General features: G+C 41.4%; 3 protein-coding genes and 1 long non-coding RNA gene across 8 annotated transcripts; 2 read left to right on the forward strand and 2 right to left on the reverse strand.

Moving 5' to 3' along the window:
• The first annotated feature begins 243 nt into the window (after window positions 1–243).
• On the forward strand, window positions 244–3192 carry LOC134176939 (mucin-17-like). Of its 2 annotated transcripts, none has more exons than XM_062643627.1 (11): window positions 244–323; window positions 398–736; window positions 787–1089; window positions 1150–1413; window positions 1485–1526; window positions 1894–1941; window positions 2075–2131; window positions 2192–2290; window positions 2345–2381; window positions 2445–2730; window positions 2787–3192. In XM_062643627.1, exons 1-11 carry the CDS (start codon window positions 257–259, stop codon window positions 2910–2912), a joined length of 1668 nt encoding a protein of 555 aa, XP_062499611.1. In that variant the 5' UTR covers window positions 244–256; the 3' UTR covers window positions 2913–3192. The 2 variants fall into 2 exon arrangements, with proteins under 2 accessions (XP_062499611.1, XP_062499612.1); XM_062643628.1 differs by having other exon boundaries at window positions 2448–2730.
• A 706-nt stretch (window positions 3193–3898) lies between these two features.
• Window positions 3899–23426, forward strand: LOC134176957 (uncharacterized). 4 transcript variants are annotated; one of them, XM_062643652.1, is made up of 14 exons: window positions 15263–15380; window positions 15443–15566; window positions 15624–15752; window positions 15806–15905; window positions 17590–17829; window positions 17898–17972; window positions 20502–21593; window positions 21661–21928; window positions 21994–22035; window positions 22389–22439; window positions 22504–22599; window positions 22655–22691; window positions 22757–23047; window positions 23104–23426. In XM_062643652.1, exons 7-13 carry the CDS (start codon window positions 21510–21512, stop codon window positions 22854–22856), a joined length of 678 nt encoding a protein of 225 aa, XP_062499636.1. In that variant the 5' UTR covers window positions 15263–15380; window positions 15443–15566; window positions 15624–15752; window positions 15806–15905; window positions 17590–17829; window positions 17898–17972; window positions 20502–21509; the 3' UTR covers window positions 22857–23047; window positions 23104–23426. The 4 variants fall into 4 exon arrangements, 2 of the variants coding, with proteins under 2 accessions (XP_062499636.1, XP_062499635.1); XR_009969406.1 differs by lacking the exons at window positions 15263–15380; window positions 20502–21593 and adding exons at window positions 3899–3988; window positions 13719–13784 and having other exon boundaries at window positions 21846–21928; window positions 21994–22439; window positions 22655–22705; window positions 22762–23047; XR_009969407.1 differs by lacking the exons at window positions 15263–15380; window positions 20502–21593 and adding exons at window positions 12962–13017; window positions 13719–13784 and having other exon boundaries at window positions 21846–21928; window positions 21994–22439; window positions 22655–22705; window positions 22762–23047.
• Window positions 5688–12692, reverse strand: LOC134176656 (uncharacterized). The gene is made up of 3 exons (XR_009969319.1): window positions 12603–12692; window positions 12258–12438; window positions 5688–5925 (listed from the first exon to the last, which is right to left on the reverse strand). It is a non-coding gene; the product is annotated as an uncharacterized LOC134176656 (long non-coding RNA).
• LOC134177169 (jerky protein homolog-like) lies at window positions 9309–11294 on the reverse strand. Its single transcript, XM_062643920.1, has one exon. It carries the CDS (start codon window positions 11117–11119, stop codon window positions 9437–9439), a length of 1683 nt encoding a protein of 560 aa, XP_062499904.1. The 5' UTR covers window positions 11120–11294; the 3' UTR covers window positions 9309–9436.
• Window positions 23427–23664: the final 238 nt, after the last annotated feature.

Here is a 23664-nt window from a genome sequence, read left to right on the forward strand (position 1 = left end):
GGCAGTCTGAATGTACTGCATGGATCTAGACACTTGCATACGCTACGTAGACAGTGTCACATTTGCATGTAGACATGCACCTACCGCATCTAAGACTCGTGTTTCCAAAAAATTCAGGAACGTCGAACAAAACAACACAATGACACGTACTACTAACACCTTTTAGTAGAGTCATTGGATTGCGTGGCTGAAAATACTGCGTACGGGAACTTTTATTGACACTCGCGCTAGAAGAAGGATAATGTCCGTCCGTGTCATGCTTGTAGTCCAGCTCTTGTGGTTGACGTTCTTGAAACGTTCTCTAGGCAACAGTCTCAAGTGCGGTAGGTACTGGACAGTAGATAACTGTAACGTGTTCACATGCAGCTACAGTCGTTCTTTTTATGTCTGATTGTAGATGACCTTCCACCCAGTAAAAGCACTGAACTTGTGGATTGTTATGCTCTGGTGAACAGCAGCGTTACCATGAATTGCACATACCGCGGCATGAATGCTCATCGTCTAACCGGACCCTTTTGGAATATCCAATTTAGTAATTCAACCGTTAATTCAGTTGTGTCAGCTATTGACTCTCTCCCTGGTTTCACTTTTTTGTCTGCGCTCAAAAACTACACGGAGCTCACTATCGACCAAGTGTCTGAAAATCTTAATATGTCTACAATACAATGTCAATTTGATATTAGATTTACTAATGATCCAGAAGCTGGCAGTGGCAAGATTAAAGTTTTACTCGGAAGTAAGAGAAACATGCTAATTCGTCAATATTTAATAGTTGTTTGACTGTAGGTCTTCCTACCATCTCTTGTAAGCCACATTTATGCACCTCTGTGAATAGTTCGAAAGCAGAAATTCCTTGTGAAGTGTCTGGAACTCCTATACCATCCACTAAGATTGAGCTGAATAGTGCTGGAACAAGTGTCCCTGATGATTCATCTCAATTTTCTATACATCGTGCAGATAGCTTGATGCCTATTCTAACAATCGATCCTGTCAATTGTACACTTGATGCTGGCAATAATTACAGAATATCATCTGAAAATATACTGGGAACATCACTACCTTATCAGTGGAACGATTCTCATGTGCTTGGTACATATATTCAACATCTGTTTTGATGTTCTCAGATATTTGACTTGTGGTATGCTGTAGATCTAGATAATGACGACTCATCAGATTGTCAAGTTATTGGCAATACAACACGCTTGACTTGTTCGTTTTCACTTGCTAGATTTCCTACAACAAACATTGTGTGGAACATCAGCAAGAACAACATTATTAATAAAACATCTAACATCGATGTTTGTGCATGTCGAGTAACTTCAACTGTCTTTGTCAGCTTGCAACATGTGTCTGCATCAACATCATGTACTGCTTCATATAACGACGACATGGTGACTCAATATCCATTCAAACGTAGTGATTTGTTCTAAAGTTTTTGATACAATTACGCAACAACATGGTCTACTCTTCTTTTGTTTTGTTAGAATCTACGCCAAGTCCACCAGTCACATCAATTCCTACTTCAGGTATGAACATTGACTGTTTTATTTTAGTGTGTAGCAGCAATGCTTATTTAAAAAATGACATCCTAAAATGCCAGTAACGTCACTGTGCAATCAGGTTTTTGTGGAGTGGCAGCAGTAACATTATTAGACCTTGACACTATGACTAAACCCTAGCCCTAATCCTAATCTTGCCGGCTCTGTAATTATAAGGCTTGTGAGTTGAGTGCTATTGTTGCCACTGCAGCTACTTCTTTCAAAGAGAACAACGTATAAGCTAGGTTGCAGCTGCTGTTTACTATGGCTGTTGCGACTAATGTTTATTCCATTGTATGTTAAAGCAGTGATTTTTGTCTTACTCAATTTCTTTCTTGTGTTGGTGTTGTTTTAGTCACTAGCTCACCCATAACTTCACGAGATTCGAAGTCAACAAGTAGTGGTACAGCAAATGTTATTGGCAAATTTTTGTACACTTTACAATGTCAATACATTGTACTACCAGTTTTTGTCATGACACGATAGCTACAACACTAGACCCTTTCTCTCCCAGTATTACTGACTTGTGTTTGTAGGTAGCACCACCACTCCTGTAACATCAGGAAAAGAAACCTCAAAGGACGATCAACCAGGTGCACAGTCATCATAGTGCAGTTGTATTTCATATGACATATTCTCTCTCTCTTATGTAGCATGGCTAATACCAGTCATCGTAGTGGTAGTTGTTGCTGTGATTATTATCATCATTGCAGTTGTTGCGTTTATTATTTGGAAGAAATCCAAGGAAAGCAGTAAGTTGCACTATCAAACACAATCCAGTTGTATACTCATGCAAGTGTTTGTAGCAACTACTGACAACGGCACACACGTAAAGCTACAAGGGTTTGTGTCAACATGTCAATTTATTTATTTATCAAATTATGATACCGTGTATCATCACTGTAGTAGGGTCACACCACACGACACGGCCGTCGAGTCGGTCCAATACGCCGAGACTGGTCCAGCCACCGCTCCCGACGAGATCGAGGCGTATGCCGTAACAACCGGAGCAAAACAGAGTACCATGCAAGGACAAGGAGCCAACAAATCAAAGACCGCAAAGGACAAAACCAATCCGGGTCCACCCACAGAAACCTACGCTCTACCAGACAAATCGAAGAAAACGAAAAATCAGAAAGCAGACACTGCGGGCGAGGAATATTCTCAAGTCGAAAAACAAAATAAGAAATCGGTTTGTAAAAATTAGCTAATAAGTTTTGTGAGATAATAAAATGGGAATTGGTATAGAACCAGCCGCTTACCTATGCGGATCTTGACCAAACTTCATTCAAACAGTCGACTACTCAAAGACCCAATCAATCTGTTACTTATTCGGAAATGAATGAGTTGCAGCCATCAGCGAAGACTAAGTGAAGTCGACATCTCGAGATGTCAGAGTCTGAAACAGGCATACTGATATTTCTAGTGTATGTGTGTATGTGAGGTTGTGTGTCCGTGTGTCACGTGGTACTGTGTGGAGTAGAGGGCATATATGTAAGGGAGGGTGTTTCTATTGTTTCTTCTGGGAGCTGGCTTTTCATAGTTTCTAAACAACTGTGCTGGATGATTGTACTAGAATGATTAGTGAGTAGACGGACTGTTGAAGTTGATGCTGGGGTTTTGGTATCTTCAATAGTTAATTAATGTTGATCAATTGTTGTGGTTTGCCATGACACATCCTGGTGAGGTCATCCTGCTTTGTATTGTCAGCCGCTGCCAGGTGGCGTGTCTATGATGTCATTGCCAAGATGTTGAATGATTGGAATGGTAGGGTGGGGTCTTTTGATTTCGCCACGTTAGCGAAACTCCCACCCTCCCACTTCCTCATCACTTTCATCTTGTATCCGTTTCCTTTTTCGACTGCATTTCGGTGCTTGCGCTTACGTAATGATGGACTGTCGATTGCTCGTCACGTGACGTTGCAGTTGGCAATCCCGTATCTAAATCGTGCTCTTGTAACTGATTGAAAGTCTGCGTCAGAAACTCAGTGGCGAGAATGGCAAGTACACTGTAGTGTACAAGTAGCTAGTCTACCTGCGCGTACGTTGGCCTCGTGTACCCAGACCACCTGCCTAAGCGAACGTCAAAATTTGGAAAAAATAAATCCTTCAACGTAGAAAAAGTCTATGCAACGGATAGAGGCTCCACAACAGGCTCTGAAGGTAACCAGAGCCCGCACACGAGAATTTAGCTTTTCCGAGCCTGCGCGTTGGTCTGCATTCCAGACGTCAACATGTTTATTATGCAGTTCTTGCAGTCCAAGATCGTAGCTGCTTGTTGTCCCTGTGTAAGTTGCGTGATTGCTCTGTACCAGCATTATGGACAGTTAGAGCAATAGACCGCCTTCGATGTCGTTTTAGAACATGTCAAGAAAATTTTTGTCTGGAAGGTTCCGCACTCTACGCTGCATTAGGCCAACGTTTGAGGTGTCACTGAACTTATCTTTTCAGGTACATTGTCCCTCTCTAGGTCTTTGTTTGTTTGTTGGGTGTTGGTATGTTGATTAGAGGTGCCGCATTACTATTGAAATACGTACTGTACTACTGTATTTGGAACACGTTTGTTCTGTCTATTCTGCACGCAAACTGCTTAGTAATGCAGATTGTTTGGAAATTCGTTTGCAAACATATTCTAATCGAGATCAATATTCTAATGTAGAGCAATCTCTGCCTGTGTAGATGTGTGAATGATGGATGCATGTGATTAGATCTGAATTAGTTACTGAAGCAGCTAGGCGTCTCGTGGGTGCAAACAGGGGACCTTGGCAGTTGTATTGGCAGTGGCATACCTTATCTATGCTTCTCAAAGGTGAGGGGGCTAGACCCCTTCTAGCCTCTATTACACGACGCCCCTGACCCAAGCTGTACAGACATGGGAGTGTCCATCTACGCAGCTCTCTGGAAGAGAACTATAGAAAATTCTTCACATTAAACCTCTGCGTGTCTCTCTTTCTACATCAACAGCATGAAGGCTGACGCTAATTACTGTCCAGTTTATTGTGCTAGCCTCATCTTCTATGAGAGGAGAGCTAGAGTCAAGTCAGCCGAGAGACTCTAGCATCCTAACTTTGTTACAGAGGGCTTTTCTAAGGCCGTGAACACAAGGTCCCTGCATAGCTACTATTCCCTTTTAGTTTGCATGTAGTTTACTGGCAAGACATCTGACCCAGTTTATTTGTTGTAGGTGGAGCTTAGCATTCATGATGTCACAGCTTAGATCGCACTCCTTACGTAGCACACATTTCTTCACTACCAAAGCAACCGCGTGCCTAAACATAGTGCAGCGCAACAAAGCCTACATTTAAGTTCCCACGGTAACTTGCCTGACGAGGAATAAGTCTTCACACATCTGTCGTTCCAACTCTTAGTGATGGATACAGTCTTTTGACTAAAAGTGGGGTGCAAAGTCACTCATGCAGAGGATCAACTATCATCATTCTTGTAGGATGTTTCAAGCAAACATGTTTCTACTAGACTTGACACTAGGAAAGCATCCGCCTAGTGCGCCCATACTTAGATGTGCCACAGATATTGGCAAGTACTCATCCGTGACATAGAAAGTAGAGGTTGACTGAGAGTCTTTGGTCAGTGTGAGACCCTTTATTCAATCCTTATCTTGCCTCGTGGTCGAACTTGACCATAACCAATGCCTGCGAGTAAGTATACTTCGAGTCCGTTGCAACGTTGTGTTAGTCTTTCGGTAAGTGGTGTATGGCAATACATTAGCACTTGCGTTTGTGTCCAGCTTGAATGTTGTCAATGTGCCTGCTACATCAATCAAGGCTACCTAATCTGACAAATCTTTCACTTTGATAATGAAAGCAGCACCAAACGGGTTAAAGTTTATAGCCAAATATTTGCATAGCCTAGGCAAGTCCTTACAAGGACCTGCCCAAGATCTAAACAAGAATTACCAACACTTGATAATTTCATACGGATACCAACCAATGGTTTGCCCTAACAGCTCGGGCATATACAGCTCATCGTCTCTACTGTCATTAGTGCCCTTTGCACTGTGTTTACTTACATCTTTAGGCATGCTTCTGCAGACGTTAGCTACCGACATGATTTCTTTTCTGGCATCGCTTGCAGATTTTGCCATATTGGAAGGGAGGGAGATGCTCTCCACAGTACTTGCAAGGTGCCCACACCAGCAATTAATTTTATTGTCATCTTTGTCGAACTGTCCATAAACCTAACCCTGACTCTAACCCTAGCAGTAGGTGGGCCTGAGTTAATTAAGAGTGTTGTTTACATAGAGCTTTTAATACTCTAGTTTAACTAATGCAAACAAGCTAGAATATGCACACATATCTTTCTTACCTCGATCTAAATTGGCTGTTATGGGCATTCTTGTACCTTTTGCCTTGACTTGGTAACTTGGAGATCTACATAGAAACCAGCATGTACAAAAAAAATTTTAATATTTAATGAAAACATTGAAGAGACAGCTCAAGTAGCAGGAATTAACAAGCGTTTGTCAAGTACTTTGTGCCATCTGTAGTCTAGTATGTATTTTACAAAATTACAAGACGTGTCTGTTGGGCTTTGATCTCTATACCTGCTTCTAATCTCCTCTAGAGTGGGAAATGTGTTGATTGGTTCACTCTCTTTCCAAATCTTTCCTAACCTTTTCCAGGTTCTAGCGTCAGCATCTTTGCTACTGGAAGATTCTGGAAGAGCTATAGGGGAGTGTGATCAGACTCGTGTGACCTTTTGAAAAACTGAATACGTGAGACACCTGAAATAGTGACCTTTGACCTTGCAAATGATACTGTTTAGACTGTTTAAGTTAAACACACCTACTCTCCAAAGAGAGCCACAAAGGTAACAGCTGAACACGTGCACAATTGGGGCCTTGGAGACTCAGATCATTTACATTACTATCTACTGTACTTCATCGATAAATGTTCTTTGCCACTATATATTGCACACGTCATATTATGTGCACAGTGTGTACAGTCTGCATCAAACTATATTGAAACATTTTTGGTTTATTTGTACTATTTTTGGAAAGTCTTCTTGTCTTGCTATTTATTAAGAAACCGTGCTAAATTATTTTCTAACAGCTGAAAAGCAGTCACAGAAGCTATTCCATAGTCTGCGCATCCACTTAGAGAACTTTTCCATCATCAAATGAGTCGTGATATTCTGTTACTATACTACCACTATGGTACCAAGAACAGAACATGAAATAACTGTCGGCCATCATCCAACACCCAACCAAACAACGCCATTGGCCGACGAAATGACAAGATTGCACGGCCATTTGACGTGACAAAATTTGACTTAAGATCTGCCAACTTTTACATGTTTCTTGCTCTACTGTTTACCGAACTGTCAAGAGACTGGACACTGGGCACAAGAAGGAGTTGCTATCAGTTCTTCCACCATGAGAAGAAAACTTCATGACGCAGGCTATCATTACTCTTTGCCTAGGGAAATTCTGCTGCTAACCGAAGCTCAGAACAAAAGACGTGTAGACTGTTGCCCTGACAATGCAGCTGATGACTGGAGCAAGAAATCTTGATATGTTGAGACCACTTTTTAGCTGTACTGCAATACCGTCCATGTCTCTACACATGAGGTGGGATAAGCTCATGCGAAATGACTGTTTTGAAAACGTTTAAGACCAACATGACAACCGTAATTTTCATCGACATTTTGGAAGAGCCTTCTTGAATCGGCAGATACTCTTTACCTACTGTCTATTTCCCGTAAGTGTGAACTCGAAGTGAGTAATGAAGTAGAGGTCACACCAGGTGTGCTCATGAGAGCACTTAAGAGCTGCTCCAGTTGGACCATGTTACACCAATTATCTTAATAGTTCCAGTTGCTGATCCGTTGGTCTTATAAGATATTGGATAATAACCATTGCTCCACCCATTTGTCTTTGGTATGCAAAAGTAATATCCTTTCATTTGGTTGTAGGAACGGTTTAGATAATTTGATAAACAGAAATGCCCGACCTAGCGGTTTTTAACGATACCAAGATCATTGCAAAAGCCCAAAAACAGTGGAGATATTGATAATTTTCAAAGTTCACACTTATGGGGAACAGACAGTAGACGGCCTCAACTTGAACACTTAATCCAGGCGGAGTGGCAGTTGCTCATGCTTTGTGATTTGTTGCCATACATTGAATGCATGTCGTTGTTGAAACATGTCGTGTACGTTTCACCTTGATCGACTTCCGTGATTTTTAATTAACTTTTGCATATGTATAGAGATGCGGCAGCAGCATGGCCGCCCCACTTTTTGAAAACTCAACTTCAGCCAGCGAACGATTGCCGCATATTTCCAGTCTAAAGGTAGAGCTGATTAAATAAAATAATACATTTGGTTATCTGGATTGCGGCTCTACTAATTTGGTGACTGTTTTGAAGTCTCCTACAACTTCTCTTTCGTTACCTGGACTATATTCCTCGAACTCTGTGACAGCACACTGTTTGCATGCTCACTACTCATGGATGTATCACGGCGTTGTCTACTTTGTTGCCATCGAGCGTCGAATCGAAGCCAGACCACCCCTAGCGTGCGCTAAGCCACACCCTCTAACGCGCGCTAGGTGGCTCCACTTTCAAGTTGCTTCCGTTGTGCCTTTAGCACCCAAACAATAGGTAAATTCGAGTGTCTTTATCTAGATATGTAGATTTGACTGTAGCAGTGACCTTGGGGTGCACTGATTTGCCCATTCCAACCATTCCTAGAAATACTTACGAATCCTTTAGTTTGGGTTGGGTTTATGAGAGGTGTGAGCATTGTGACCAAACCGAAAACCATACATGTGCTGTAGCTCGTCACACACAAGTGCTACTGCTTGTGTAACCTCTAGTGCTGTCGAGTCTCCACAGTCCAGAAATCGTTTGGCTAATCGGCGTAGTAAGACCAAGTCAGATGACGCTACCCATGGCCATGCCTCCAAGTGTAAATAGTCTCAATACTTTCAATGCGGACTGTAAATACACATGCAGGTTACAGTTCAGGGGCGTCAGAAAGCTCCTTTGGATTAGGGGACGTGAAAATTTTGAAACAGACTGCTGCCATTTGATTTTATCTGAATATGGTTGGTTTGTCAATTGCAACACCATCCACTATTATTTCTACTTGCAAGCAACAAGACTTCTAAGGTATTTTCTTTGATCATCATCTAGTATTGGAGGGACAATGCTTCCCCAATCCCGATATTGTAGGGATTGTTAGGTGCGCTCATCGGTATCAAATTGCGGCATAAATGGCTACCACTCCATGGTTTGGGGCTTCAAACCCCAGTGACGACAGTAAATTATGAAACTTGTCTGTCTTTCTTTCTCATGTTTCTCTAGCTTTATCCATGAGACTATGACTTGTTTCAGTCGTTGGGGAGTTTTTGTGGTCTGGCGAACTGTCCGTTGACAATGACGTTTAGTGCTTTCCTGGTGGTCATTGATATCCACTAGGCGTGCTGTCCGTAATGCCTGCAATCTATATCAAATTGGCTAGTCATTGATCGCCGTGTGGACTACACAGAAACATGTACCCTGCTGGGCTCACCTGCCGGGTTGGTGGGTGCCCAGATGGGGGTAAAGACCCCACTTGCCCATTATGGAGGGGCATAACGACACATAATAATATATTTTGTGTCATACCACTACAGGTACAGTGCTATAGGCAGACAAGATACATGTACAGTAGAGCCTCGCTAATCCGAATAGCTCTGTACCAGACTCCGTTCTTACCTGTTCGGATCACTGAATTTGTTCGGATTATCAGAATACGAAGCCTTGGAGACCCAGACATAGCCTTGACAATCCAGACCGTTTGCGCATACATATGTCAACAATTACATGCCTACGCAGGGACAAGAATTCTTGCAACGCAACTAACTAAGTAGGTAACCCAACAACAAGCAAAAGCAACTCATTTCTCAAAGTAGTCCGTCACCCGCGTCTGTTCAAGAGTGCTTAGTCTCTTTTTAGCTGCAAGGTCACGTAGGCTCCGAAGAACACTCAAGCTGTATTGAGTTGCTTCTGTCTGTTCCCGAAACCATGTCAAACAATCAGAGAGCATTTGAAATGCACTGCCATGAGAGATGCCAGACTGGTTTGTGCTTGCATCATGATCAGAACTTTGCATTTCATCTTCATCTGCAGCAGTCTCTTCATCACGACCGTGAGCCAAGACTTCAGTGACAATTTCATCATCATCCAAATGAGTGTAACCAGGATCCAAATTGTCTACCATTAACCACTCCTCAATTTCTGTTGAAGTCATTTCATAACCCAAAGCAGAGAAGAGAGGGGTCAAATTAGAAGAAGGCTCTTCAAATGACTCTCCTGATTCTGTGATGCCAGCAGGTTCCTGACTGCCTTCGTCAGGATAAATGGGTAGAATCTTTCTCCAAGACAATCGAATTGTTCTAGGTGTAATTTCATCCCAACTAGCGGAAACTTTATCAGAAATTTCCATCATGTTGATTCCACAAACAAAGTCAATGATTGACACACCTCTATCATTTTGAAGAATAAGATCTTGAAGCATCTTTTTCCTGTATCGGCGTTTAATGGATACTAGCACACCTTGATCCATGGGTTGAATTAACGAAGTGACATTCGGTGGAAGGAACTTTGCGATCACTTTGCCATCTGCTGATATCAGGTCTTCTTCATTCGGATGAGCAGAACAGTTGTCAAGCAGAAGGACAGCTTTATCATCCAAACCCTTTTCCCTTAACGTTTCCTGCACTACAGGAACAAACTTATGATGGAACCAGTCAGAAAATATTCCTGTGTTCACCCAAGCATTAGACTGGTTGTAGTAACTCACTGGCAAGTGATCACGATTGACGTTTTTGAAACAACGAGGATTCTTGGATTTACCTATCAAGACCAAGGGTAGTTTTATGCTACCAGACGCGTTTGAGCAGGCACTGATGGTAACACGGTCCTTTTGAGTCTTGCGCCCATCAGCAGACCTCTCAAAGTGACCAGCAAGCGTTTTCTGAGGCAGCAGCTTATGGTACAAACCTGACTCGTCACAGTTGAATATTTGTTCAGTGCTGTAATCACTATCCTTGACAAAAGCTTGGAAACGTAACACAAACTGATCAGCAGCTGGTTTATCGGCAGACAGCTTTTCTCCTTGTAAGGCCAGCTGTCTAATGCAATGACGCTTACAAAATCTCCAAAGCCAACCAGACGAGGCAACAAAGTTGCCGAAATCCTCTTCTTGAGAAGACTCCTTTAATTTCTCGTGAAGCTGCAAGGCCTTTGCTTGTAGTAGTGGGCCTGATACAGGAATGCCTTTCTCGCGCGTCTGCCGAAACCACATGAAAACAGCCCTCTCCAGCTCCTCGTAAGTAGAAAGCTTCATTGTTTTGGCAAGTCGACTCGTTCCCATTTCGGTTAGCTTCCTTTCGTATTGCCTCAGTTCAGACTCTTTCCTCTTGATATCGCTAATGGTGCTTCGACCGATTCCATATCGTTCACACAGCACAGAATAGGAGGCACTTCCCAGTTCATCCAGTATTGCTACCTTCTGCTCTATTGTTAGAGTCTTGTGAGCCCGTTTTGTCTTCTTTGTTATATCTTTGTCTGACGACATGAGAACGTGTACCCGGATATGATCAGATGTTTGTTATTTCCCGGATATGAAAGGACGTTTGCACAAGGCCTCGGAATTCTAAATGCTCTCTGGAAACTCGAGGTCAAGCAGTTAGGGACATTCGGATTAGCGAGGGTTCGGATTAACGAGGTTCGGATTAGCGAGGCTCTACTGTACTAACAAGTAAAAATAGATAGTCATAGATCAGCAATACAACACCTAAGGTCACAATATAACATGACTACCCAGGATTAACGAACAATAACCATTCAATTAAGGCTGCACTAAACAGTCACGTTGATATGTTATAATTTACTGATATTGTATTATTGCTTTGGGCGTGGCACCTCTCTTGCATTTCAGGCAAAGTGTTGATGTGTCTAGCTTGAATGTAGGTTTACACATTTAGCAGCAGTAGACACGTTTCCTAAATTATTGGTAATCATGTATGCTGGTTTAGACGATGACTACATGTGTGGCAGAAACGTGTAATAGACGTAGAATAGATAAGCAAGCACGCACAAGCATCTGCTCTATAGAATCTAATTATGAGCAGGAACAGTTGCCTAGCAACATATCAGACTATAACAATCTACCGCAGTAGACACACTTACTAGATCCGGCTCAGCTCTAGCCTCGAGAAATGGACTATGACACTCACAACACTTTCACATATCGATGCTACTTTGTCTTGTAACTTTGGGTTGAGTCGCACTACTGGCCTGCATGCTCGTATATCGACGTAAATAGCATGTAAATAGGTGTAAAATATGAAGACACGTTATTTTTCGTAATTTACGATCTTTGTAATTTACGCCTCAAAGTGCATGCGCAAAACTACACTACAGACGAAAATACGACTTAGGATTGTAAATTAGGAAAAATTTACGCTTCTTGGTATTTTACGTCAATTTACGAGCGTGTGGGGCGAACAGTGAAGCACCGTGTTTGTTTAGTCGTTAACCCAAAGCGACTATTTCCATGAGGTTAGGACAGAGATAAGGGACGCTGTAGCGTGCAAGCAAGCAACTAGCATCCAGGAGAATTGGAAGCAAACATGTTTGGATTACACGATGACGACGTAATTTGCCTAATGTCTTGTCTCATACAATGTCTGCTAGGGTTAGATGACGGTTACCTGTATAATGAAGCTTGTCTTGATCTCGTTCACCTCTCGTTTTAACTTGTCTATTCATCGAGAAATCAGTCGCAGGACCGACTTTGTCCCACCGGAAGTCTAGGCCAGGACAGCGAGTCTGCTCGTAACTCTCATTGTGCCACTTCCGTATAGATATAGGTGTGTAGACCACGTTCTCTCTCTAAAACAACCTGATTTTATTCACTGCATGCTTTTGAACTCTGTTTATTGTCAGGCTATGAGATCGCTGCCTTTTTAACCAAACTTTGTGACCAAATTTTGCAAGCATTGGGTGTGGCTTGTATCTGATTAGAGTAGAGTATCGAACATTGAGCAAATCCTGACCTTGTATTTCTTCACCTTTTTAGTAGTCGTTTGGCATTGCTCACATCTCTGTCAAAGAACCGATTTGACTGACCAAGTGGTCGTACTTGTTACAAGGTGGGAGGTAGTTGTGGTTGTCAATGCTTGGAAGTGTGGCTGGCCTAATTGACAAATCATTGAAACCAAATTTAGATGCATTGGATCTCTGCTACACAGACCTCGTTAATTTGACCACGTATGTCGCTAGTTTTCGTTGACTAACACGATTGTTGAATTAGGACCCATGTAAATCGCTTTCTCGAATACGTACCTTTGAAAGTGACTGTGTTGGATTATCCGGGTGTTGGAATAACGAGATCCGACTGTAGACGCATGCTCATATGATTACACAGGAGGGACAATTTTCATTGGCATCTTCAAATGTTTGAGAATATCAGTAAGTAATAATTTCTTGTGCAAGCACTAGTGGGTGATATCGCGAAGAACCACAGATGACCCAGTATAGATAAGAGTTATTTTCTAAGGAGCTATGGAAGTTCCTACATCTCCTAGAGCAGGACAAACCCACTGCTGTGATGATAACATGCATGAGGTGGCAAGGTCTGTGTGTTTTCCTAGATATTTACACTGAGTGTGCGTAGAGCTTTCTCTACGTGTTTTCCGATAGTTTTCTCATCCCATCTTGTTGTGTTTTAGTTTTCTATCTGCATGAATTTGGTGAAAAATACTCATCTAAAGTGTTTCTGTAGTATCAGTGAGCAGTTTAGCCATAACTACACACCCTGTGCGAAGTGTCCATAGGTCTTTTTCAGGTGCTGGCTTGTGGTCATGAGGTTTCCAATGGAATATGTAAATTTTAGGTGTTCATTTCGGGTTTTGTTGTTTGAAATTACTGTGGAGCTTTTATCTCTACTGGAAAGTAGAGTGATTAGGAAACTATACTTGGTGGTATCTTGTTAAACTACATTGTTTATATAAACACAATATACATGAAGTATATTACACTCACTCAGCCATCTGTTTTTGGTCTTACAGGAATCTTATCTTTGACAGGTGTAACTGTAAATGACATGCAGATGATAGTTATGAACTTTTCCAATACAAAATTAGTCTAATTTTATTTTTCTGTGATTCCAGGAGGCAATCGATCGAGTTGCAAGATTGAAGTTTAATGTGCATTGATTGGTGTATGTATTATTATAGGTAAGTTTTGCTGTTGGTTGCTTGGCTCTATAATAGACTATCTTTCATAAGTCAAGTTAGGTGACATAGATTCAATATTTATTAGACATTGAATACTAATTATAAGTAGCTGCAAGTTCTGATCAAGTGTTGGAATGTCTTTGTGTTTGTGACAAGAATGATTTGTGTGCATGGACTTCTTGTATCATGATCAACAGTAGTTTTGATTTCATATTTTATTGTTTTGTATGCTTGTGTTAATATTAATTATTTTGTAGTGGACAAGAAATTGAGACTGCAATGGTTTTATGTCAGATAAACAGCTTACTGTATATCTGCACATTTTTAGGAATTTACTATAGGAGAGCTAGCTGTGAAAAATTGATGAGTGAGAGAGTTAACTAACATTGGAAATTCCATCTTGATTTCTGTATATAAACCAGTTGCAGTAGGCGTGAACCTACTCACGTGTGCACATGCTGGAGGACAGTCAGGACTTTATTATGCAATGAAAACTTCTGTGCTGTTGTGGGTTATGGCAACCGTGCTGATTTTGACAGAGACATTAGTTTCGTTTGTTTGCCAGCGATAGTGACGGTTAGAAGTGAGAAATTTCGAAAACTGACGGAACCGCAACGAGGGGCTTGGATCACTGCAATCAACAGAAAGACCTGAAACTGATCAGTTTGAATTACACACACGTCTGTTCCCTTCACTTTGTCACAACAGAAGACCAAACGAATCCGGATTAGGTTCCTAGTCAAAAACTGCGATATTCATCAAGGCATTCATTGACGACAGAACGGTACAAACGAGTACATCAAAGGGATGCAAAGAGACTATGATTAGAAGAAGACGACGAAATCATCCCTCCACTTAATTGCAGTGCATGTGCAACTGAAATTACAGACGGCATTGAAACTGATGACAATGTAGTGCATTGGAGCGATAGCATGCTTGCAAACCTAGTAGTGAAGATGTTGACAGGCTAAAGAAGCCGTTGCACTCTCTTCAGGAGGAACTGGCAACAATCTGGCATTCCGATTTCAAAACAGTTTGCTTTCGGAGAGAAATTCTTCCAGCAAGGATGCAGGTTGTCGCTGCGGCCACACGTCAACGTCCTCTGACAACTCGCTGAGGGAAATTTCGTAAAGGTCTCGACCATGAGCATACTGCAATTTAGCATATTGTAGCGGCGTCGGTTGTCGGAATCTAACAATCTAACAATCTGTCGCGATAACCGAGAAACCAGGTCTCTAACTTATCGAAAATGTCCCAGCTGGCAGCGGTTGTGTCGCACTTCCAGCTGATTAGATGACTCCGTAACTGTTGGGTCTTGGTGCCTCTAGAAATAATTTTGCAGTCTTGTGGACCATGTGTTGCTGTATTATTGTTCCACTGTCATCTCTGAAGAGAGTCAAATTAGGGACTCTAAACATTTTGTAGCCACTTGGTACGTCATAATTGTCACATGTTTATTAAGCTGCTGTTGTTTTCAGCTGTTGGTAAACTGAGGTATTATTTGATGGAAGCGGGAAGGTTGGATGGACGTAAATTATTTGAATCTTTTGACTTACAAAGATATGTATTTCTTGAGAAACATCCTAAAACAGCATTGTATGTCTAAATGTGTCAAATCAGCATGTGTGTGAATCAATTTTGTCTTGATTTTTTTGCAGCCTTACAATGGTTGGAAGAAATGCCTTATGGAAGAAGGGAAAAACGATGAAGTAGAAAATTTCTCTTTGAAGCTGTTGACATTGATGCAGTTTTCTCAATGAAAATCAGTCCTACAAATCTGCAGTCAGAATTTCCTCATTTCTCTTTTACCTGCATCTCTTACAGTTGCTGATTTTTCAGCATTGATTTCATGATCAAAATGTCTCTTTAATACTGCTGACTACACACGTGCTCAACGTGCTCCATTTGAAGGTCTTTGAATCCTCAATATTAACAAGCAGTTTAGCAACAGCAGATAGAGATCAGAAGGTCTGATATTTGAATAGAAGATTGATGTTGTGATTATTGAGTTTGTTTTGCAGTTAACCATCTACTAACGAGACTGAGTGCTGTCCAACAGCAACAATCTGAAGAGACAATTATTCCTGAAGGGAAAGAATGAGTTGAAGAGACATGCAGATGGTGAGGACAATGATTGGCCTTGTAAACATTCTTCCTCTTTTGCTCCCTTCATTCCTCTTGTTCGTTTCGTTTTGCTTTTGTTCTCTCGCTCTTCCTCTCCCTCTCTTTCTTCCTCTTCAGGCCTCTTTCTTACCCTCTCCCTTTTCGTGTGTGTACAGTATGTGCTCGTGTGTGTCTGTAGCTTAATTACAGGCTGTGAAATAACGGCTGGCTACAAACAATGCCTTTGGTCGACCAAATAAGAGGTTGCCATTGACATGACCAATTTGATAAGAATGGCAGTTATGGCTGTGAGTGGCCCATAGTTCTAACTAGGACCGGCTTTGCCGGCTGGAGCCAATCTGTGCCGGCTGTGGCTGGCTGTAAACTTATCGTTATGCCAACAAGAATATCCCTACTTACCAGTGTAAGGGACGTGCATAGACTGGAACCCTTCATATGCAATCTCCTACGTCTGTAGTAATGTAAGATGACGTTTCACTTTCACCCTGCTTTTGTTGGTACGATATACATGCCTATGTAAATGCACACTTTCTAATCCGAGATATACAGGCTATCATACCAAATTTCGAGGACCATAATTTGGGAATGACCAACAAATATAAGTGAGAGCAGGAGCGCTCCTGACGAACATTGTAACACAGTCGAGAAACTGCCTGAATTGTTTTCAAAATGGAAGTTGTCATGAGATTGGCTTATTGTTCGTCACACTGCAGACGGCATTCGTATGTTCTGTTCTGTCTGCTTGACGCAGCGGCCAAGGTCAAGTGGTGGAGGACGTTTTGCTATTGCCTGGTGGATAACAGGATGTAGGAGAGTGAAGTTGCACTCTGTGAAAGATCATGAGGCATGTGCAGCTCATCGAGAAGCTATTGAGACTGATTTGAAGCGAAGACAAATGGAAAGAACGAGTGGGTTTGGTGCTGCTGTCACAAAACGTAACCTTCTCATGAATGACAGATGCGACCGCACTGTGGTGTGTGTGTTGAAAGCTTTATACTGGATCGCCAAAGAGGATATTTCACTAAGAAAGTGGCATTCAAGGACCTTTTGGTGCAAGTAGCAGCAGGCTTTGTACCATTCATGTTATTTCTTATTTTCATGAAATTGATGTCAACAACCATGGTCCTGTGTGGTGAACAATGGAAGTGACACCATGGACTATTTGTGACGTCATAGTGTGTTGTGACGTCATAGTCTGTTTATGATGTCATAACTATTGCCGGCTGGTGAAAATGCCTTGTTAGAACACTGTGGCCGATTAATTTGAATTCCTTATTTCAGGGTCTGTAAAATATAGTCATGAAAGAAAAAGTCATACTTTGGGGTGAAATTGTCCAGGATACTCAGGTTTAATGGTTACATTTCTGGAAACTGGCCTTTTGGACTCAGCAAAAATAATGTTCTACTGGAAACAGGTATGTTGGTGTCTATTGTGTCCAAGTTAGAACTGTGCTATAGTCAGTGGCTTTTAGTTGGGGCCATGGATGTCTCTAACCAAGCTCTAGTCTAGGTGGCTGATAGATCAGTAGTACCAACCCAGAACTTATTGTAGCTCACAGAGGATTGAATAGTAGGGCTCTTCCATTTGTCTAGTTGTGCGTGCATGTATTTATATTGTGTGTGTATGTGTATTGTGCTTTCTCACTTGATATAGTTTAATATAGTTTACTGTTTCTTATAGCATCTCACAACAGTGAATGGCTCAAATTAGCAGCCAAATCACTAACTGGTGAAGCTGTTGAATTGAAAGCAAAATCGTCTGATACTGTTGCCACCTTGAAGCGTCAATTGCAAACCAAAGATGACTCTTCATCATGGGATCTACTACTGGTTTGAAATGAGAAGCAACTACACAATGAGCAGACATTGGCTGATGCAGGAGCAATTGATGGAACAATGCCGAGTATCGTTTTTTGCCCTTGTGAGTTGATCTTCTATTCAATACATTATAGTATACAAATTGTAATGATGGCACATGTATGGTTGTAGGTGGTGTGACAGACATGGGAGTCGATGTAGGTGAATTGTTTGTTCAAGCATTATCACTAGGCCAGAGCAGTCGAAGTAAGTCAAGTCAAGACTGTCATTGTTGGCAGAAACAGAACAGGCAAAACGTTTCTTAAACGATCCTTGCTCAGACAGAAGTTTCATTTTTAGACAAAAATGATTAGACATACCTAGAGCAGTCGTTCGTGCACTGCATGACCTAGTGCAAAGGGTTCAGGTAGTGAAGGTGAGAAGAGCAGATCACCCACATCTTGACAGTCAACTTGAGCTTGACTTGACAATCAATAGAGAATGTATAGCGACTGATACTAGAGAAAGCAGCGTGGACACAGACAAACTTGCATGATGAAGCGACAGTTCGAACCGAAGGGATGCTTGTGCTATTCAAGATTTCCGAAGTGATCCTGAGCAGGTAGATTTGATAGTTCAAGGTACCATTTTGGATTTGTGAAGACATGAACCACTTTTTTCTGGTTAATCTCAGTTTCTAGGCAGGGGCGTAGAATGACCTCTAGAAATGGGGGGCTAAACTTCACGATGCTACAAGACACTCTCACTTTTATGGACACGCCCATTTTATTTGGCTTCTAATTGACTGGTGCAGTAGAATCAGTGGCAGATCCAGACTGGAAAAAGGACGGTGTATATACTATATATAGCTTTGGTCCTCACCCGTATTTACAGTCCACAATTTTTATGACCACACCTACAAATGATGGGGCTATGGCCCGGTCTAGCCCATGCCACGCTTCGCCCTTGTTTTAGGTGACACTGCCAAGTTATTCTACGTTTTTTCTGCTGACTCGGAACCAATTTCAGTTGACAACCACTGATAGAGACAAACTATGATAATGTGTCTTTATGGGCATCCATGACTTTTTGGCAGGAGGTGAACATAATCTTGAAGGCCTTTGCTCTGGTGATTACATTGGCATGTCAAAGGAATGTGCATCACCAATTGCTGATTGGTACACCTGTCAATGATGCAGACAAAGAAATGATTAAGCAACAGAATCAATTTCTGTTTAAAAAGTTTTGCAATAAAGCATTTCAGAAGGACATCTTGCAACCATCTGACCAGCATGATGATTGCAATTGGTTCTTTTGTGGTGAGAATTCAGTGTCTGATCCTGACAGTCTAAGTGAAGATGCAAGTACGAGTGCAGTGAAGCAACTCATTGAAGAGATGGAACCAATTTATCATGCAAGAAATATATTATTGTCACCATTGACACACAACAGCCACTTCATGAAATTGCATTTCTGTGTATACAGACATGGTCACATTCGTCTGTTGATTGTTAAAGTGGTTCATGAAGTGAAGACACCTAGCCTTGTCCCCAGACTCACGTGAGCCTAGCAGTGTCCAGTTCCCGTATGACACTTTCAGCCTCACGGAACCGGACACTGCCAGGCTCACGTGAGTCTGGGGACGAGGCTAAAGACACCGGGGTTGCCTCATTTTCAGTTTTGATTGAATATTACTGTGGATATCAACAGGTTGGTATGAACACAAACCATTAAGAAGACAAAAGCTCAACGTACAACTGACTGTCGATGAGAAAGTTGCACTCTTGCTTTTACGACCATACAGATGATGTAGCAAGAACACAACAACAATCACTGACATTAAGAACACGTACAGAGCAAATGTACATAAGATGACTTCATGGATGTTACTGAAAAACTTTCACTGTTGACAGAAGCTTGTCGTGAAATGGAATTTACATTAACAAGACAAAGATGTTAGAATAAGAAAACAAAGATGACTGCTTTATGCAAGCTGCAACAGCATTGAATACGTGGACTAATGGATTTGGTTACGGAGCAAATCTGGAAACAACGAAGAAGCACTAGAAGTCCAAACCCTCGACTGGTATGCACCTTGAAGTAAATTAGTCACGCTATGACAAAATCGTATGATGTGGGTAATAAATAAGTAGCATTATTGAAATGGTCACAGGTCGAGCTGGAGGTAGGTCACGTGACTGGCTGCTGTGTACAATATGTATACACTAACAGGGCATTCCATCAAATTTTCATCAAACTTACTACAGTATCACACTGATATTATCTGTGATGACAGTCTTGTCGTGTGTGGGGGTGGTACTAAGGAACACATGACTGTGGTAAGTTCAATGAGCTATTTTACACCTGAAAGACAACCATCGGCATACACTGTATGAACGGGACCCGAGATCACTCAATTCATAGACATTGAAGTGTTAATTAATATCCAGTCTGTTAATTGGTCTGCATTTATAAATGGGTAACCCAATTGCAAGGTAGTTCCCCAAACAAATTAGTTCCTAGCCTCCTCGATCTACGACCCAGTGGTGTAGTCTTCATGTCTTTCGGTGCCTGTTCTCCAGCATGTCTTCTAACCCACCTACACGGAGTGAAATGCAAGAAGTTGGAAGATCCAACGTAAGTCATGTCTACACTAGCTGGCTACCTACTCTTTCGAAACTGTGGCGAAAAACTCACCATGTGTTTAGACATAGACTAATACGATGAGTTTTTACCTCACAGATTTTGTGCTGAATACTGCACATTTGACTATAGCTAATGGACGAAATGTTTCAGGAAGCTCTTTGATGGAGATCACTTGGCAGTTCTTTCCCAGAAAGGAGGCATTTGGCACCACGGAATTTACAGCGATGGCAAAGTCTATCATTTCACAGGAAACGACAAACGTCAGGCTACGATATCTCTAGATTCTTTCATGGGTCTCGTAGCAGGGCGTATTGCCACTTTCATTTTCTGCTACCCACAAGATGGATGTCTCCCACCAAAAGATGTGGATGCCAACGCGAGGCAGATATTTACTACAAAGAAATGGCCAAAATACTCACTTCTCTAGAATAACCGCGAGCACTTTGCTACGTACTGTAAGACTGGAAAGGGATATTCTACTCAAGTGTTATATGAAGTTCAGCGCATCCTTGCAACAGCTGTGGCTGGTTTTAAAGAGCATGGACTACCGGGAGCGTCAGTCGGTTCACTGGTAGCAACAGTCCGTCTGGGTCATAAACTTGGGGAACTCAATCCAGATGGATAGGCAAAAAAGAACTAAATATTAGGTCGTTGTGTACTTGTATCTAATTTTAGTCGATCTATATTAGTCTTGATCAGTGGTGGGCTTGTAAAAGCGTATGTTCTTGAAGGAACAGCTTTGTCTAAATGCTTGCAGTGCATCGTATGTTTGCGGTTGCTGTAGTCTCATTAGTTGTATTTGTACACGTGCTGCAAATCACACATAAACACACACACACACACACACACACACACACACACACACACACACACACACACACACACACACACACACACACACACACACACACACACACACACACCTTATTGATCCCATCGATACTTGATGCATTTTTAGTGAAAACTTCAATAGTTCTCTCACCAATGCTAATACTAAAGCTGAGATCCCTTGTGAGGTATCTGGAACCATTTACCAAAATAGAAAACCGGATTAAAATAAATAGAAATGGATTACCTTCACCTGTTGACTCGATCGGTTTTCAATAGTTAGTGCAGACAGCTCAATGCCTGTTTTGACAATAAGTTCTCTCAACTGTGATGGTGATAACTACAGAATATCATCTGAAAATATATTGGGAATATCACAACCTTACTATTGAAACATTACTACTAGAATGTCTGGTAAATATTACAATACCTAGTGAGTATTTTGTGTAATGTGTAACTTGTGGTGTACTGTGTCTTTTAGATAATAATTATTTATCAGATTTATTGTGAAGTTATTAACGATACAGTACGTCTCACCTGTTCATTTCCATTTCATCTATCTCCTACTGCAAGCATTGTTTGGAACATTGATGACACCAACATTATAAACAAAGCTACCATCACTGATTTGTGTGAATGTCTTATAACTTCAACTGTTTTTGTCAGCTCGCAACATGTGTTTGCATCAACAACATGTACTGCTTCTAATAACAACAAAACGACAATTGAATACCCATATAGACCTTGTGGTTTGTCTTTACAATTTCTCTTTGTTGGATTCTATGGCAACTTGACATGATTTCTTCTTTTTCAGCACCACCAACAAGTCAACCAGCAACATCAAGTCTGGTTACAAGTATGCATATCAATATTCAAGATTTAGTTTGTTGTAACAAAGCTGTACATATAAACTCTAACATATACTAACCAATTATTTCTTGCTTTTGTATACTGCACTGTATGTCGACACAATATTTGTGTTTCACTCAATTTCTGCTTGTGTGCTGGTGTTGTTGTAGTCACTAGCGTACGTATTACTCCACAAGCTTCAGGGTCATGCAACAGCAAGAAGTGGTACAGCAAATGTTATTGACAAATTCTTGTGCACTTTAAAATGTCAATACATTGTACTACCAGTTTTTGTCGTGGCACAATAACTACAGCACGAGTGCCTTTCTCTCCCAGTATTACTGACTTGTGTTTGTATAGGTGGCAGCATCGTAACATCAACAAAAGAAACCTCAAAGGACGATCAACCAGGTACAGTTAATGTCATCATGCTGCAGTTATATTTCATACGTCGTATTCTTTCTCTCTTATGTAGCATGGCTAATACTAGTCATCGTAGTGGCAGTTGTTGCTTTGATTATTATCATCGCAGTTGTTGCATTTATTATTTGGAAAAAATCCAAGGAAAGCAGTAAGTTGCACTATCGAACACAATCCAGTTGTATGCTCATTCAAGTTGTTTGTAGCAACTACTGACAACGGCACACACGTAAAGCTACAAGGGTTGGTGTCGACATGTCAGTTTATTTATTTATCAAATTATGATATCGCGTGTACCATCACTGTAGTGTAGTAGGGTCACACCACACGACACGGCCATCGAGTCGGTCCAATACGCCGAGACCGGTCCAGCCACCGCTCCCGACGAGATCGAGGCGTACGCCGTAACAACCGGAGCAAAACAGAGTACCATGCAAGGACAAGGAGCCAACAAATCAAAGACTGTAAAGGACAAAACCAATCCGGGTCCACCCACAGAAACCTACGCCCTACCAGACAAATTAAAGAAAACGAAAAATCAGAAAGCAGACACTTCAGACGAGGAATATTCTCAAGTTGAAAAACAGAATAAAAAATTGGTTTGTAAAAATTAGCTAATAATTTTTGTGAGATAATAAAATGGGAATTGGTATAGAACCAGCCGCTTACCTATGCAGACCTTGACCAAACTTCATTCAAACGGTCGACTATTCAAAGACCCGATCAAACTGTTACTTATTCAGAAATGAATGAGTTGCAGCCACCAGCGAAGACTAAGTGAAGTCAACATCTCGAGATGTTTGAGTCTGAAACAGGCGTACTGATATTTCTACTGTATGTGTGTATGAGATTGTGTGTCCGTGTGTCACATGGTACTGTGTGGAGTAGAGGGCATTTCTGTAAGGGGGATGGGGTATTTCTATTGTATCAGTTACATGGGTCTTAATTCAACAATCGTGTTAGTCGACAGAAACTAGCGGAATACGTGGTCAAATAATGAGGTTTGACTAGCAGAGATCCAATGCATATAAATTTGGTTCTAGCAATTTGTCAATTACCCAGCCACACTTCCAATCCGTTGACAACCACAACCACCTCCCACCTAGTAACAAGTCAAATCAGTTCTTTGAAAGAGATGTGAGAAATGTCAAACAACTATTAATTAACTGTGTTGGCCTGCGTTCACACTGCCAAAGGCTGAGAGTGCGTAGTCAAA

Source organism: Corticium candelabrum, chromosome 3, assembly GCF_963422355.1.
Source record: "Corticium candelabrum chromosome 3, ooCorCand1.1, whole genome shotgun sequence".
Lineage (NCBI taxonomy): Eukaryota > Metazoa > Porifera > Homoscleromorpha > Homosclerophorida > Plakinidae > Corticium > Corticium candelabrum.

Excerpts from the sequence above, each read along its gene's own strand:
- LOC134176939 (XM_062643627.1), top strand. The coding sequence starts at position 257 with ATGCTTGTAGTCCAGCTCTTGTGGTTGACGTTCTTGAAACGTTCTCTA. Across the intron at positions 1,414-1,484 it reads GACTCAATATCCATTCAAAC|AATCTACGCCAAGTCCACCA; the intron begins GTAGTGATTTGT and ends TTGTTTTGTTAG. Across the intron at positions 2,132-2,191 it reads CTCAAAGGACGATCAACCAG|CATGGCTAATACCAGTCATC; the intron begins GTGCACAGTCAT and ends TCTCTTATGTAG.
- LOC134177169 (XM_062643920.1), bottom strand. The coding sequence starts at position 11,119 with ATGTCGTCAGACAAAGATATAACAAAGAAGACAAAACGGGCTCACAAG.
- LOC134176957 (XM_062643651.1), top strand. The coding sequence starts at position 21,510 with ATGGTGATAACTACAGAATATCATCTGAAAATATATTGGGAATATCAC. Across the intron at positions 21,594-21,660 it reads CATTACTACTAGAATGTCTG|ATAATAATTATTTATCAGAT; the intron begins GTAAATATTACA and ends TGTGTCTTTTAG. Across the intron at positions 22,440-22,503 it reads CTCAAAGGACGATCAACCAG|CATGGCTAATACTAGTCATC; the intron begins GTACAGTTAATG and ends TCTCTTATGTAG.